Here is a 17448-nt window from a genome sequence, read left to right as displayed (position 1 = left end):
ATTCATCTGTTCCTTAATTCTCTCTCTCTCTCTCTCTCTCTCTCTCTCTCTCTCGTTCTTTTATTTTCTTTGCCAGTTGAATCAAGATATGAGTTCGAATGGTACCAACCTAGATAGAATTATAAAGACAGAAAGAAAGTTGAATATATTGTTTGGATTTTCTCCTCCTCCTTAATCTCCTGACACGCGCACATACATATATAGCTACCTCTTTGAAATCTCATTTCACAGGACGGGAGCAATTTGATTTTGACAAACATCATGAGTTCGTGTGTGGGGACGATTCTCAGTTCTCTCAAAGAACCCGTGATGAAGCATGGGGCTTATGTGTTTCAATACGAGGATCTGGTCCACCGACTGGAAAAAGAAAATAGGAGGCTCGGTGAAAAAAAGGAGAGAATCCAGCGACTGGTGGATACAGCCACACGCAATGGGAGATTCATTGAAACTGAGGTCTCCAGTTGGCTAGGGGAAGTAGAACAGATGGAACGAGACATCGCCAACTTCCTGCGTCAACAAGAGAACAGAGAACAGATGGAACGAGACTTCGCCAATTTCCTGCGTCAACAAGAAAACGGAGAACAGATGGAACAAGACTTCGTCAACATCCTCCGTAAACAAGAAAACGGAGAACATATGGAACGAGGCATCGCCAACTTCCTGCGTCAACAAGAAAACGCAGACCAGATGGAACAAAACTTCGCCAACTTCCTGCGTCAACAAGACTTCGCCAACTTCCTTCGTCAACAAGAAAACGGAGAACAGATGGAACGAGACCTCGCCAACTTCCTGCGTCAACAAGAAAACGGAGAACAGATCATGGAACGAGACTTTGCCAACTTCCTCCGTCAACAAGAAAACGGAGAACAGATGGAACGAGACTTCGCCAAATTCCTGCGTCAACAAGAAAACGGAGAATCTTTCAAGTGTTTTCCGGGCTGCATGTGTCCCAACTTACTGTGGCGTTACAAGAGCGGTAAGCATGCTGACGACAAAATGTTGGAAGTCACTAAACTGATAAGTAGGGGTGAGCTGCTACAGACGTCAACAGTGGCACGCAGTGCATCTTTCCAATCGGAGCCGCTCTTTGATTCTCCTGATTATTACACCACGCTCCGATCAAGAGCTTCAGTTTTTGCCGACATCATGAATGCTTTGATTAATGATTCTGGGGTTGACATGATTGGGGTCCATGGGCCTGGAGGTGCTGGGAAGACAACGATGGTGAAAGAGGTTGCCAAGGAAGCTAAGAGACGAAGAATTTTTGATAAGATTGTGATAGCAGTTGTGTCTAAAGATCCAAACACCTCAAAACTTCAAGAAGATCTTGCCCCCCAATTGGGTCTCAAGTATGAAGAAAAAAACAATGAGTTAGGAAGAGCAGATGAGCTACGAAAGGCATTGTCTAACGGGAAAAGAAAGATACTGGTAATATTGGATGACCTTTGGCAAGCACTAGACTTGAAGGCAATTGGAATTCCTATTTCGGGCCCTGGCGACAAAGGTTGCAAAATTATGCTAACCTCGCGTAGACAAGATGTCTTCAAAGGGATGGGCGTTCATTCAACATTTTCCATTGGGTACTTGGAGGAGCAAGAAGCATGGGAGTTGTTTAGGAAGGTGACGGGAGATTTTGGAGTCAAAGATTCTATAGCAAGAAAGGTATGCGAGAAATGTGCAGATCTGCCTATTGCTATAGTTGCAGTTGGAGCTGCATTAAAGGGCGAGGAAGAGGGTGTGTGGCAAAATGCACTTTACGAATTAGCGAAGTCCCGGCTAAAATACATTGAAGGAGTTGAACTAGTGGGTTATACCCCCTTGAAGTTGAGCTATGATTCTCTAAAAGACGAGCGTGCAAAGTCGTGCTTCTTACTCTGTTGTTTATTCCCCGAAGATGCTGAGATTTCTATTGATGACTTGGTTAGATATAGCTTTGCCTTGCGGTTCCTTGGAAGAGAGGGGGATACGCTCAAAGATGCAAGAATTAAAGTACAAGCCATGGTTTATATGCTGAAAAAGTCCTGCTTGTTGCTAAATGGAAGAAACGAGAATGTTGTTAAAATGCATGACGTTATTCGTGACCTTGCAATTTCTATCACAGAGGAGAAGCAGGCAGAACACGGAGGTGCTCATGATTGGCCAGGGCGACAACAGTTCATGGTAAATCACGATATTCGAGTGTTGCCGAACAATGATGCCTGGAAGCATCACACAGCAATCTCATTGAGGATCAATGATAACTTTACTTTTCCTTGCGGCGTGCTCGATTGTCCACTATTGCATACCTTTGTATTGGAGAAGCCTGGAGTATTTTCTTATTCACATATAATTCCAGATAACTTCTTTCAAGGTGCGAAGGAGGCAACTATTTTAGATTTAAAAAACATGTCGTTGGAATTTCCATCATTAGTTTTGAAGTTGAATCAGCCTCGAATGTTACGTCTAAGCAATTGCAAATTATTGGGAGACTTGACTACAATTCAAAATTTAAAAAATCACATTGAGATACTTAGTTTTGAGGGATCTGAGATAGAAGAGTTGCCACAAGAGATTGGAGAATTGACTCGCTTGCAGTCTTTGAATCTGAGCCTCGAGAAGTTGAAGGTGATTCCAAAGGATGTGATATCCAAATTGATCCATCTAGAAGAGTTGTATGTTCTATGCAACTTTAGTGGATGGGATACCACTGTAGATGGTGGGAGAATGAGCAATGCGAGCATTGCTGAGCTAAAATTATTGACTCAATTAATAGTTTTATATGTTAGTATTTCAGCAGAAAGTTTTGAGATTATGGTGCGAGAATGCCCCAGTTTATTTGAGAAATTGATTAATTTTGGAATATTGATAAACCCTTCTGTCCACTATTTTTTTAATAGATTTGAGAGTATTTTACTGACTCGAAATGCTTTGGAAATTCGTAATATTGATCGTATAGATGATGAATTTCATCTCTTGATGGACAAAGTTAGTGTGTTGAAGTTGTGGAGGATTCCGCATTTGGAAGGGCTGTTCTTACATGGCAAGCCACAACTAAAGTCTATAGCAAGTGGTGGGGGACCTTTTAGTAAATTAACCTATTTAGAAATTGATGGCTGTCACGATATGAAATTTCTTTTTTCCTCCTCCATCGCCAGAGCACTCCAGCAACTTCGAACACTAAAAGTATCGGGTTGTAGCAAAATGGAACAAATAATTGGAGTAGTAGATTATCATCACGAAGTGAAAGTTGCAGCTGATGAAGCAATTATTTTTAGTCGATTGATGGACTTGGAATTGCGGGGACTTCCAGAATTTAAAAGCTTCTACCCCAAAATGCAGAAGACCACAAGTGAGAAAAATCTTTCAAATTTTATCGTAGCAGCAGAATCTATCTTTGATGAGAAGGTATGTATTAATTTTTAACATGTTATTTATTTTTTTATTTAAATTATTTTTTTATGATGTTGTTTGATATAATGTCACCAACAAAGTTATTTTATTCTTTAAATTAGTTTTTAGCATTTTAGAAAATAAAATTAGGACAAGTTAACTACTATTTTTTATTTGTATTGTCAAGCTAACTCTTATTATCTGTTTTTTAATCTCTTTTTTTTTTGTTGATAACAATAAAATTAAATATTAAAATACAAAAGTGAATGGCCTAATATTAAATTTTATATGACAGGTTCTTTTTCCCGTCTTAACACGTTTGAAGATTGATAAATTACCAGTGGAATCTATTTGGAACAAGCAAGCGATTCAATCTCCAGAAAGTTCAAATAAAGTATCTTTTTCTCAATTGAGGGAATTTTTTCTCATCAGTTGTGATACTTTGGTAAATGTGTTCCCTTTACATATGCTCCCACGATTGCAAAATTTGGAGATATTAGAGGTTGAAAATTGTCCTCGTTTGACATTGTTAGTTGAAGACCTTGATCCTAACATCCAAAATCCTCCAATTAAATCTAAATTCAATGATGTGTTCCCAAAGTTGACAGTAAGTGGGGGAGCTTTTAGTAAATTAACCTCTTTAAAAATTCATGGTTGTCACGGTATTAAATTTCTCTATTCTTCTCCGTCGCCAGAGCACGGTTCTAAATTTCTCGATTCTTCTCCGTCGCCAGATTACGATTTTAAATTTCTTGATTCTTCTCCGTCGCCAGATTACGGTTTTAAATTTCTCGATTCTTCTTCGTCGCCAGAACACTCCAGCAACTTCAAACACCAGAAGTAGAGTGTTGTAGTAAAATGGAACAAATAATTGGAGTAGTAGATTATCATCACGAAGAGAAAGTTGCAACTGATGAAGCAATTATTTTCAGTCAATTGGTGGACTTGGAATTGAGGGAACTTTCACAATTTAAAAGCTTCTACCCCAAAATGGAGAAGACAACAACTGAGGAAAACCTTTCAAATTTTATCAGCAGAATCTATCTTTGATGAAAAGGTATGTATTAATTTTTAACATGTTATTTATTTTTTTTATTTAAATTATTTTTTTATGATGTTTGATATAATGTCACCAATAAAATTATTTTTTTCTTTAAGTTATTTTTTATCATTTCAAAAAATAAAGTTAGGACAAGTTAACTACTACTTTTTATTTGTATTGTCAAGCTAACTCTTATTTTCTTTTTTTTAATCCCTTTTTTTTTGTGTTGATAACAATAAAATCAAATATTAAAATACAAAAGTATATAGCCTAATATTAAATTTTATATGACAGGTTCTTTTTCCTGCCTTAACACATTTGAAGATTGATAAGTTACTAGTGGAATATATTTGGAACAAGCAAGCAATTCAATCTCCAGAAAGATCAAACAAGTATCTTTTTCTCAATTGAGGGAATTTTTTCTTATCAATTGTGATACTTTGGTAAATAAGTTCCCTTCAAATATGCTCTCACGATTGCAAAATTTGGAGATGTTAAGACATTGAAAATTGTCCTCTTTGACATTGTTAGTTGAAGACCTCAATCCTAACATCCAAAGTCCTATAATTAAATCTAAATTCACATCCAAAGTCCTATAATTAAATCTAAATTCATTGATGTGTTCCCAAAGTTGATAGATCTTTGGTCAGATAAATCTTCCCAAGTTGATGAAAACATGGCTTAGTGATGAGGACTACTGCTTCTATGACAATTCTGTCAATTTACACCTGAAAATGATATCAATTATAGGTTGTGGCAGTTTGAGACAAGTATTTTCAGCTTTTGTTGCTAGACATCTTGTGCGCAACCAATATTTATGCATAAAAGGTTGTCCCGGAATGGAAGTGGTAGTGTCGGAGGCTAGGGGAGAAGGAAAGATCGATGATGGTACAATTAGGTTCATTGAATTAGAAGAATTGTGGCTTGAAGATTTACAAAATCTAAGAAGTTTTTATGATTCCAAGTTTGAAGCACCATGTTTATTTAATTATCAGGTATGAATATTCAAACTCTTCTAATAGACATATATAATCAAAACAAAAAATAAAATTTTAATTTTAATTTTAATATGTCAACATACAACAATAACGTGTGAAGTCTTAATCCTCCCTAGAAGTTAAATATACTGGTGTACAATAGATAATTTTATTTTAATTTTTATTGTTTTCACTAGTTTAGATTATAAATGTAGTCGTAATAAAATAAGTGTATATTTCATGCATTTGAAGTTGAATCTTCTATCACTATTAATTAGATATTATCAAGAGTTCATTTTATAATTTTTATTCTTTTTTTTTTCAATTTTATAATTATAGTTTTAACTCTATTTATTAAGTTGGGAGTTGGTCTGGTTATGAAGGCCTCTTTCTGCCCCTCAACCAAGGCTTCCTTTCACTCTTAAATAAAAACAATCGAACGAATAAAACCCTCTTTGATGAAACAACATTGGGATTCAAATGGTGACCTTTCCCAATAAGGACATGATGATGGAGTTATCATGTTTAATTTGCTGTTAATTTTCAGCTTGTTTGTTTGTTTCAGTTTCTTCTTAATGCTGGGTATCTTGTTTCTTTTTACGTATCCCACACGGTGGCAGCCTTGTTGGGAATTTTGGCTTTGATCCACGATCTCTCACTCCCCTCAAAGTAGAAACATCTGTGAGTTCATTCCTTCAGGTTAAGATCCACGATTTGGTTGTTTGTTCTTGTATCTTGTATCTTGTAATGACTTATCTAGTATGTAGTCTAGTGTCAATAGTGCCAAAATTGCATCCTTTGATGTATTCTCATTAATCAGTCATTGGGCTTTTATTTTTATCAAAAAGTTTCTAGGAGATAGAATGGATGATAAATCGAGTGAACTGCAATCACATTTTCTTAGGCTTTTCAAGCTTTCTTGGTTGGCTATTTGTTGCCTTATTGTGTTCATTGCTCCATGAAAACACTTAAAAAATTAAAACACCTAGTTGGCATTTGATTTACCTTGTGAATAGCTATTGTGACAGCTTTAAGATTCTTAGTCTAATTATGCTTATGGACCATAAATAGACATTCTTGGTTCAATTATTAATTAAATCACATCTTGAGATTAATTGAGTTTTCACAGTTTGAAAACAAAAAATTTATTGAGAGATTGTGTTTAAGATCTTTCAGTCAAGATAATTGTGTTGTTAAGATTTGGCTAACTACGTGTAATGGTTGAAGGATTTTTAAATTTTGTTCTAAAATTTTGTTATTCAACATTTGTCGTTATCTCCATGTAATAATTATCTGAGGGTTTTATTGCTTTTTTTCAAAATTTTATTTAGTAGATTATTTTATTATTTTGAGATTATAGATGAAGCAATAGTCATTCTTGTTTTTTTTTTTTGTAATTTTTATATTTAATGTTATGGAAGTAAATTCACCAATTATGTTGGAGTTAATCCAAGGATTCGTTTATACTTGGTTAGAATTTAAAAAAGATTGCTACCACGTTATTTGGATCTTCTATATCACCACACTTGGTTAAATAATTACTATTTTTCAAATAGATTTGACCTTTTCATTTAGGAAGAATCTAGATTCAATAAACATTTGTGGGATTTATGTTTTCTTTTTGTTAAATGCCCACGTAAGTTTGTATCCAACTGAATAATTTCAGCATATCCACTTTCTTTGATAGGCTATTCAACCTTCCTCTTTTAAATGGGTTATCATATTTATTCTAGACTTTTGTATTCATAAAAAAGGGCAGTCATATTATTAGTTACATGGTAAAAATGTATCTATAATTGGATAACAGAATTTTAAATAATGTGTGACCATTTGTTTGTGGAAGTTGAGATTATGATGATTCTTGATTTAATTAGTGTAAAAATTGTATTAGAGGAGGGTTTATAGTTTATTTTTTGCAAAATTATATTTAGTTGATAATTTTGTTCCATAGAGAGCACAAAAATAGCCTTGGGGATGTAATCCAGAGTTTAAGCATGACAAGGATAAGGAGGTTGAGAATGATCTTACTTGAGAGAAATTGAGATTTGGATTTAAAGTGTGACATAAAAGAAAATTAGTTGAAATCTGAATTGTGAACGGTTATACACTTAATAAGATAAAACAGAATTATGAATTTTGAAATTAAAATCTGAATTATGAACCGACTATAAATACTAGATCAGGAGGGAGTTTGAAACTTGATCAGAAAGCAAAAATTTAGAGATTTGAGGTCTCCTTGTTAGTCTGCATCTCTATCTTTATTAGTATTGGGGGACAGGTGCTGTTTTGTTTTTTTTTTTCCCCCTAGGTTTTGGTGTTTTTGTTATTGTTGTTTCAAGATTGATTTTTTGAAATTGGTAGTTTTACATAATGAAAAAGTTTAAATATGTTCTTGCATTTTTTAAAGAAACAATAAGTGCTTGTATAAATTTATTGTGAACCTTTCATTGGTAGTTTTACACGGTCTTTAATTTTTATATGTAGAAGAGTAAGCTTTCATTGATCTCTTCCAAATTTGCATTTTTTTATATGTATTTTGCAACCTCTTTATTATGGAGTATGTTGTGCAATCGTGACATTCTAACTACTTGTTCAATTAGTCATTGGGCTTTTATTTTTATCAAATAGTTGCCTATTCTTTGTATTGTGATAAAAGGAAAAGTGTTGTGAAAATGCAGGGTGTATTTGATTAGGGGTGGAAAGTGGGACGGCATTCCAATTTCATGGAATTCCAATTCTCACCCTACCCGTTAAAAATTTTAATTCTTTAATTTCAAAAAAAATCTTTACTTTTTTAATTAAGATGGAATTCGAATTCTATAGAAAAGAAAAACTATTTGATGGAATTTCTTAAAATTTGGATGAAAAATGAATATCACCCCATTTTTCACCCTTATCAAATGCACCCGTAGAATTTTGAGTTTGAATAATCCCACATCCAATATGAAAAAGGAGACTTTTGAGTTTGAGCCATATATATGCGAGGAGATAGCTAGAAGGTACCATATGATAAGTTTAAGTTAGATTGATCAGGTTGATGCCTCCATCTCTCAACCATTGTAAGAGTTTTTTGATAACTTCTGTTTGCAAGTTATGCCACTATGTGTGTTTCTTATTTGTCTGTAGAGAGCCCCAGTAGCATAGGCTACATTTCTTGGATTTGTTTTTATTTATTCCCATCTTAATTGGCCATTTTGCATTTCGTTTTCGTGAACAGACCAACTTTGAAGGTGCTGCAGAACCCTTGGATGCTTGTGTAAAGAGAACTGCTGGAACCAAGAAATTTGAAAGAGCTATTTATTTATGGAGAGCATTTAGTTAGAAAAGTACAAACCAATTTTGTAAAAGAAGAATTAGATTCTTGAACTTTTAAACTTCTATTCTATTTTGAACTTTGAAGATGTATTGCTTAAACTCCTTGTATTTTATTGACATCAGAATATGACTATGTCTTGTGGTTGGATTTCTTTGTTCTTGTTAAGGTTTCATCAAAATATCTCGAAGGTTTCAGAGAGTCAAAAATGGATGTGTTGGTGATGGAGAATCTTATGTTTGGGCGTAACAACATTACAAGGCTATATGACCTTTTAAAGTTCTTGACCAAAATCTGATTGAAGCAATTCCATCTTCTCCAATTTTTGTGGGTAAACAAGGCAAAGCGATTGCTGGAGAGGAGCTGTTTGGAATGATACTTCAGAGGGGGATTATTGTTTGATGTCATTTTGCAACAACTTAAAAGATGACCAGATTTCAGTATCCAATTATATGTAATTACGTAATACATTTTTAACTCTAGTAAGTCTTTATGTGATAATTTTTAAAATTTTTATGTCATAATTGTAATTGATATATATTTATTTTATTTTGTAAAAACACATCTCTATTTGAGTACAATACAACGTTAAACGCTGAATCTCTCTTTCTCTTTAATTCAAAATTTTTATCTATTTTTACATTATTAACTCTTATTATACCAATAATAAAAAATCAAGAAAACTAGTTCTAATAATAATTCTCAATTCCATCATTACAGCCATCATAAAATGACTACTCAGTCAATTTATATAAAAATTTAATAATAATTTTATTTTTAATCATAATTTTTCCATTATGTTAGTATTAAACCTACCACTTGAAGTGGGGGTCATATTTTAGAAAATAATGTCAAGGGTTATGACTGATGTGCTGCCACCTCTCACGAGACAGCACACAGTCAATAATGTGCTGCAAGCTAAGCGTTATGACTGTCATCGGTCATTAAATTTAGCATTACTCTATTTTAAATCGACATTTAATTTTACATTTCGGATTGTCCTTTGCGCAGCGGAAGTCAGCTTGCTTTCCAATTCTGCACCACATCATTGCAATTACATGTCAGCCGCATCATTGCATTCACTCACGCGCATCTTGACTGTTGCAAAACGCAGAAGACAGCTTTCCCATTGTCCTTGTCTGTAGAAGGTGAAATCCATTGTCTTTTGCACACTGTCTCACGCATGTGGGAAGGAAGCTTTCCCATTGTCCTTTGCACAGCCAAAGTTGACTCTTTTTTTTTTTTTATTGAAAAAGGTAAAATGTATAGATAAAAAAACGTATGGACATGCCATTGCCAAAAATACAAAGAAGAGAATCAAATTAGTAGCCCAAACCTAATAATTCATATTGAATTAAAACATGATAGTATAATGTGAACATATTTTTTATATAAAAATTTTAATCATTTTAATAATACAATTAATACGATGAAAAACAGACAAGACAAGTCATGTGAATAGAAAAGAGAAAAAAATAAGTAATGATGCGAGAGGAGAAGAGAGCATAATAGACCAGGCAAGAAAAAGATGCGATGACGAAGACAGACAAAGGATGTCAGGGCGTAAATATATTTTGGACAATTTTTATTTATTGGTTAAAATGCTTAATATATGTTTTTCTATTAATTTTAATAATCATAGTGATTGATAAGTTTAATTATGTTTTTTGAAAAAAAAGTTTTTTAACTCTCAGTCTAAACCATGTCATAAACAATTACATGATTGGTTTATATATAATTTCTTGAACTCCAAATTGTTTATCTGCTTCAATTAGAAAATGAAGACCTCCAGAACCTTACAAGGGTAAAGGTGCGAAATAAGCTGATGAGGAAATACGTAGAAAGGAGGGCAAAGTTGGGAAGAAGTAGCAGCCTCTGCCTGGCCATTCTTTTATCTGTTTTTCTGAAAGTTTGAAAGGCCAGTTGACGGTAGATAAGTGATGCTATATTGCTTATTAGCAGGCAACATAGCATTTATCAGTGAAACCTCACGAGCTTGTGCCTTTTTTATTGGCAGACAAATGCTATGTTATCTGTCAATAAACAACATAATTATTGTTCTTTTTCTTTGATAAACTAACTAATGATACGAAATTAAATTATGACAAATGACAAAGCAAATGTTGAATGAACCCCATGATTCATTGATTGATTGATTAGTACTACTGACTTCTTTCTTATTGTTCTTGAATTTAAGTTGCACAAAAATAAAATAAAAAATTTAAAATATTTTTTTTAAAAAAGTAAAAAATAGAAAGGTGAGAAAAATTAGAAATAAAAAAACATAAGATTTTTTTAAATATAATTTTTAATATAAAAAATAGTTATTTTATCTAAAAAATATAAATTTTATAATATATTTAAATAAATTTTAAAATTAAATTTAAAAAAATAAAAATTTTGAATTAGAAACGAAAAAAATTAAAATTTCACCTCTTTTCAAGGATGAAATGTGTTTTAAAATAAAAAAATGTATTTTTGATATTTTTTAATATTAGAAAATAATGACATAAAAAATTTAAAAATATAAAAATAATTTAAAAATATTTCTTGACGTTTCAAAAATATAAACATTTCAAAAAATTTTAAATGGAGTCTGAAAAATTTTTCATGCACCATAGCTTGAATCATGTGGAATTTCTTCTTCTTTAATCATATCGGACCTTCAAATTTTAAATCTAAATTCTAACTAACAAGTTTGAGTTGATTATTACATTTTTAAGTTAACCCTCATTACTATAATTAATGATATTACTTATTATGCATATTAATCTGTCAATAAAAGCTTTCTCTACACATATATATATAGCTGTTATTTAACACTTAAAATACAATAAACCCATTTAATTTGCTGTAGTCCAAAATATATGATAGGAAATAGGTTTTATACATGTGAAGACTTTAATGTTTATTTAAATCAAACACGAACATCTACAGTGTCATCTAATAAACAACAATTAATAAAAATTAAAATTAAAATTTATGACAATAGAGTTAGGCCATCTCCAAAGTAGACGACAAAATACACGCCAAAATGATGTGATGAACAGTGAGATGCCAAATATGACGTCCCACTGTTCACTCACGGCAAAAAAGTCGTGCGAAGTTTATGCCCAAATTATTTTTTTCTTTTCAATGTAAAAAAATATTATTTCATTATATATTTTCTTAATTTTGTTTTAGTATGTATAATTATTGATTTTAATCTTAATTTATATATTTAATTTGATTATTATTTTTAAGAACATAATAAATTAAAATTAAGCAAAAACAATTGTAATTAATTATTTAACAAGAAAAAATATTTTACAACATAACTTTTTTTTTCATATTTAATTTGTAATTATGTAAATAATTAAATAATTTTTTGAAATAAATTAATTATTATGAATTTAAAAAATAAGAAAATATAAATAATACTATTTATTTAGTGTAAATTTTGATGTAATGAGTTGAAGATACTCGATAGGATAATATGAAAATTACACCAATTTAGTACAAAAGTTGCACCACAAATTTTGAGTTGTAGATGATCTTACACGCATGGGTATTGTCACATTTAAAATAGGGGTATTCATTCGTTCCTTATTTTACAATATTACATTAATATATTATATAATATATTTAACTAATATAAAAATATCAAATCAAATCACTCCAAATTACTGGAAGAGAAAGTGTGTGTTCTTTTATTTTTTTTAGATTACGCATTATCATTCGTGCTCTCGTTACTCGACCCTATAATTTTAGTAAGAGGGGTAAATTAAGGGATTCAGCAGGTAAGTTTTGACTCCTAACACAATCACAAACGTAAGGGCGATAAGTATTTTTTATTTTTAGAGTCATTTCTTACCTACTGAACTATCTATTAGTCAGGACTTGAACATGAGACCTATGAGTCCAAAAAGCAACACCCTAGCAAATTTTTCCTTTGCCAGTTGATCTACTGGTCAGGACTAGGATCTATTCCTTGAGCCGAGCTTAGTTTCTTGTGGAGTCAATTGTAGTGTTGGATACGAGGAGAGAGAAACGCAAGCGATGAGATGAGTGAGAGAGAGAGAGAGCAGAATAGACAAATCACGTGAAGGGAGGTAAAAGGGGAATGTAACACCCCACCTACTCAGGGCGTGTTATGTCTTAAGAAATTTTGGAACTTATTTTTTTTTTTCAAATTACATTATTCCTGAAATTCGCTTAGACCTATCTAGTGCTCGGCAAAATAATTTATACACTAGATATAAATAAAGTCTTATAAAGCGGAAGCTGAAATCGAACCTGATCATAGCATTTTGTTGTTGATTAACTTGTCTACTTAATACAGGCTGAAATATTAGGACACGAACCGTCTACATGGAAAATGTTCAAGGTGACACACGAGAAAAAAGATGGGTCAATGGTTGATTCCACATCAAAAGAAATAGTGGTAAATTTTATTTTAAACAGTTTATGTTGTTATTGTGATATATATTTTAGTATTATGTTATAACATATCTATTTTATTTATTATCAAATTTCAAGAAAAAATTCAATCTTTAGTAACCCAAAGAGCTAAGGAAGAACCTTCTCAAGCTATTAATGAAAATGAATTTTTTTCTAAAGTAATGGGAAGAGAAAGACATAGACTTGTTCGTAGGTATGGATTCGGACCAACTCCTTCTTCTGTCATTGGAAAGATTCCATCTTGTCATGAGTTTGTTACAGAACTAAAACAAATGCGACAGCATAATAATGGTTTGAAAAATGAAATGTAACTTTTGAAAGAGAAAAATAAAGCGTTGTCGACAGAATTGGACTAAGTCAAAGAAAGACAATTAATTTTTGAAGCTTTTATGGAAGATGTTAAGGCAAGAAAGATTAGACAATTGACTAGACTTAATTGTTTGATGTCTTTTTTTGATCTAAAGTGCTAGATGTCTTTTTTTTATGACAATGTGATTGTAAATTGATAGATATCTTTTTTCGATGACAATATAAATGTAAAGTGCTAGTCAATTATTAATTGACTAGAGTTGTTTTCTGAAGTTTCTTGATGATTAGAATGGCGTTTATTTTGGATACAATGTATTAAATTAATAGGGTTTAAAATATAGAAAAACAAGCAGTGGGTTGTGGGAAAATTTTATAAAAATCACTTTTTGTGGCGGCCAACAAAAAGTGATCACTAAAAATGTCTTTTTTTGTGGCAACCATGTCTCTCCCTAAAAGTATATGTCAAACACTTTTTGTGGCAACTAATATAATGTGGTCACTAAAAAATGTTCATTTTGTGGCGGCCAACACTATCGCTAAAATCTTATCATTTGTGACAACCAGCAAAGCCGTCACAAAAAATTCATTACTTGTGACAACGGTGGCCGTCACTGAAGAGTCATTATTTGTGACGGCCATGACCGTCACAAAAAATGACATTAGTGGCGGAGGACTGTGGTTGTCACTAAAATTTTTTTTGTGACCGTCACATTCGGTCGCCACTAAACGGTATTTTTAATGACGGCCAGCCAATAATCACCACTAATACTATTTGTGACAGACTTTTTAGTGACAGCTTGTGACGACCAATTTAGTGGCCACTAAAACTTTTAGTGACTAGTTTTTATGCTTTTAGTGACGATCTTGGCCTCCACTAAAAATCTTGTTTCTTGTAGTGGATAACCGAACATAATACTTGTTACAAAGTTCTCACGATACATAAGTTTCTAAAGATAATTTAAAACGTACATTCTTGCTATACATAATACTTGAAATATCTATGCTACAACGTAACACGGTACACTTGCTCATTCCTGGACGACTTGTGTCGTTACACATCTTCGACTACCATACCATCATTGCAAGTCCCGACTGGAACGTTGAATATTCCAGAGGCAAAATCCAATTAGATGATGAACCATCTAAGTGAGGGTACAAGATGTTTTAACATATGTGTATACAATGTCTTACTCATCGTAGGTGTCAATTGCACCCTTCATGCTATCTACCATTTTTACGGTCACATCTTTTGAATCCAAGGTGTATGGGGGCACCCTTGGTACAATAACGGTGTTAGTTCGTACTCCCTACGGCCACGATACATGTGATCAATGATATCAACGTGTAAATATACATTTCATAGCATGTCATGTGTGCAATCTACGTGATGGATACATATCAGAGTATGTCAATATGATGAAAACATTCCCAAAGATCAGGTTTAAATATAAACATTTATAACAGTACTACTTGTAACAGTACTCTTACGTTTCACAATTAAACTGTCTCGATAAGCGTGACGACCTCGATAAACGTGTCGAACGAGCTATTTCCCAATCATCGTGCCCCAAGGATTCCTAAAACATTAAATTTATTCCAGAATTCTCACAATTTCTTCTTATTTTCTAAATCTTATTTTCTCAAAAATTCATGATAAATATCTAAACCCTCATTTAACCCAATTCTTTCTTAGTAATATTCTCAAAATAACATTTCTAGCATTCTGGATTTTTCTTATAATTTTTCAGATTAAATTCCTATTTTTTTCTTATTTTCATAATAACAAAATCACTTAAATAAATAATTAATCTAGCATTTTCCAAAATTTTTTTCTCGAAATAAGGCATAAATAAAATTCTAGGTTTTTTGGAATTTTTTTCAAAATTTTTGCAAATTTTTTCCTATTTATTTTATTTTTTCTTTCCTTTTTTTTTTCTTTTTCACCTGGCGCGCACGTGCAGGCCACGCGCCGCCTCCCCATGCACCAGCACGCCTTGCTTGGTTCGTCTTCTCCAATGGCTACTTCGTCACCGGTGACCCTTCGGCTTCTCCAAACTTCGAAAAAGCTCTCTCCCCCCCCCCCCTAAATCCTACCCTCGAACTTGAAAATAGCCTTAAAATTTTGAAAAAACAACTGAAAATACCTCGATTTGGCATTTGAAGGCGCGGCTCCAGCGATGGCGCGATTTTCCAGCGAGGCCTCGATATTCCTCACTTCCTCTGCTCCGTTGGTCACCAAATATTCTAGAAATCTTGCCTATGACGCAAGAATTAAAATCCCACTCACCAATCTCTCAAACATTGCCTCAAACACCCGATCTTTGAAGTAAAAGTTTCTGATGAATAGCCTCACTCGAACTCGACTATTTATAGCCCAAACTCGACGTGACTTGTCCCATCAAGGGCGGCCACGCGTCCTGAAGCCCACTTCGACGTCCATTGAAGCATTAATACCCCTCATCTCTGATAGCTTGTTGCAAGTGCGGCCAGAGCATGGCCATCGTGCCTGCTCCAATTTGGTTGATTTTTTTTTTATGTATATAATATACATATATACGAATTATATAATAGTATATTATAAGAAAATCCCAATTTTCAATACAATATAATTTCTGATATTTTAAGTATGATTAAACTATATACTTTATACAATTTAACTAAATTTAACTACAATATAAATATACCTTACCCTATTAGATTTGTCGATAAACACTAAAATTCTACTAATTTCTCTAAGGTCTTAAAATACTAAAATAACGATTATTATTTACGGTGTCTTAGGGTATTACAGGGAATATTTAATTTGCGTGTTTCTTCTTATTAATTAATTATATTTAATATTTAATAAATTTATCAAAAATTTAACCCATCACATCACATGAGTGAGAAGAAAAGACAAAAAAAAAAAAAAATCAAAATTGTCCCAATTTCATGATTTGAATTCCGACTTTAAATAAAATATATAGTGGTGTCTCACTTTCAATTCTAACTTTAAATAAAGTATATAGATATATGAATGGAGAGAATGGAGCTTCATTATCACTATTACTGTCATGAAATGCTCATGAAAATGAAATTTTTGTAAGTTATTTTTATATTTTGAAATAAAATATTTTTATTTTACTATAAAATGGGCACATACAAATTTTTATTGAAAAGGATTCCACCTAAGTTTTAATTTTTGTTAACAATTTACATTAATATTATATATATTTTTATATTTTTAAATAAGTTTATATTAAATAATATACATAAATTATTATCTAGCGAGTTGTGTGTGGGTATAATGTGTGAATTTTTTTATTTAAAAAAAATTAAAAAAGAATAAACTATATATTTGATGATATCAAAAAATCTACCCACTAGTTACACTTTATTTGGCCTACTCAAATCGTTGGTTAGATTTTGCTCAATTTTCGTATTTTGTATAGGTTGGTTAGATTTTGCTCAATTTTTGTATTTTGTAAAGGTTTTCTCCCTCAACCAAAGGGTTTTTGCAAATTCACAAGCAAATCAATCAAGATTGAGATTGCTACTTCAACTAGGATTATAATCGAAATCTAGCCATTCAACTCGAGTCTAAGTAAATTTGGAATAAACACATTTTCCTAAATTTTAAAAAAGTGGTACCTTAAGTTAATATTGATTTCTTTTAATTCTTCTATAATAATCATTTCTAAATATTGTTTAAAAAAGATATTATTGTATGTGAAAATTATCTTTGGATGACTATAAAAAAAAAAACTATAAAAAGAAGAGGATCTGTTCTCTTGGGTAAGCTTCTTGAGTTTTAATTTTAAATCTACATTTTAATTTTTGTAACAGGAACATCATATTCTTTGTTACCATAATATCTAAATATAATGTTATATTTTAAATTGAATTAGGCCCCATCGAGGCATTATGAACCGATGCATGGAAACACCGCTGTTGCTGCTACGGCACCGCCGCCGGCTACTGTTGCTGAATTTGAGCCGGCTCTCCAACCCCCTCGGGCG

General features: G+C 32.3%; 1 protein-coding gene across 30 annotated transcripts in view; it reads left to right on the top strand.

Annotated features, from left to right (window-relative positions):
- Positions 1 to 9287, top strand: part of LOC127791746 (probable disease resistance protein At4g27220) — a 102795-nt gene extending 93508 nt beyond the window's left edge. For 3 of the 30 annotated variants that reach the window (XM_052321747.1, XM_052321731.1, XM_052321748.1), the window contains 3 exons: positions 232 to 3384; positions 3665 to 4426; positions 4706 to 8851. In XM_052321747.1, the coding sequence (XP_052177707.1) occupies positions 262 to 3384; positions 3665 to 4213 (3672 nt within the window). In that variant the 5' untranslated portion in view covers positions 232 to 261 and the 3' untranslated portion in view covers positions 4214 to 4426; positions 4706 to 8851. The other 27 variants (XM_052321752.1, XM_052321745.1, XM_052321746.1 and 24 more) reach the window with 27 other exon arrangements.
- Positions 9288 to 17448: the final 8161 nt, after the last annotated feature.

Source organism: Diospyros lotus, chromosome 15 (assembly GCF_014633365.1).
Source record: "Diospyros lotus cultivar Yz01 chromosome 15, ASM1463336v1, whole genome shotgun sequence".
In the NCBI taxonomy this organism is placed as follows: Eukaryota; Viridiplantae; Streptophyta; class Magnoliopsida; order Ericales; family Ebenaceae; genus Diospyros; species Diospyros lotus.
Note: the sequence above shows the minus strand (reverse complement) of the source record. Positions and strands in the feature narration are given on the sequence as shown.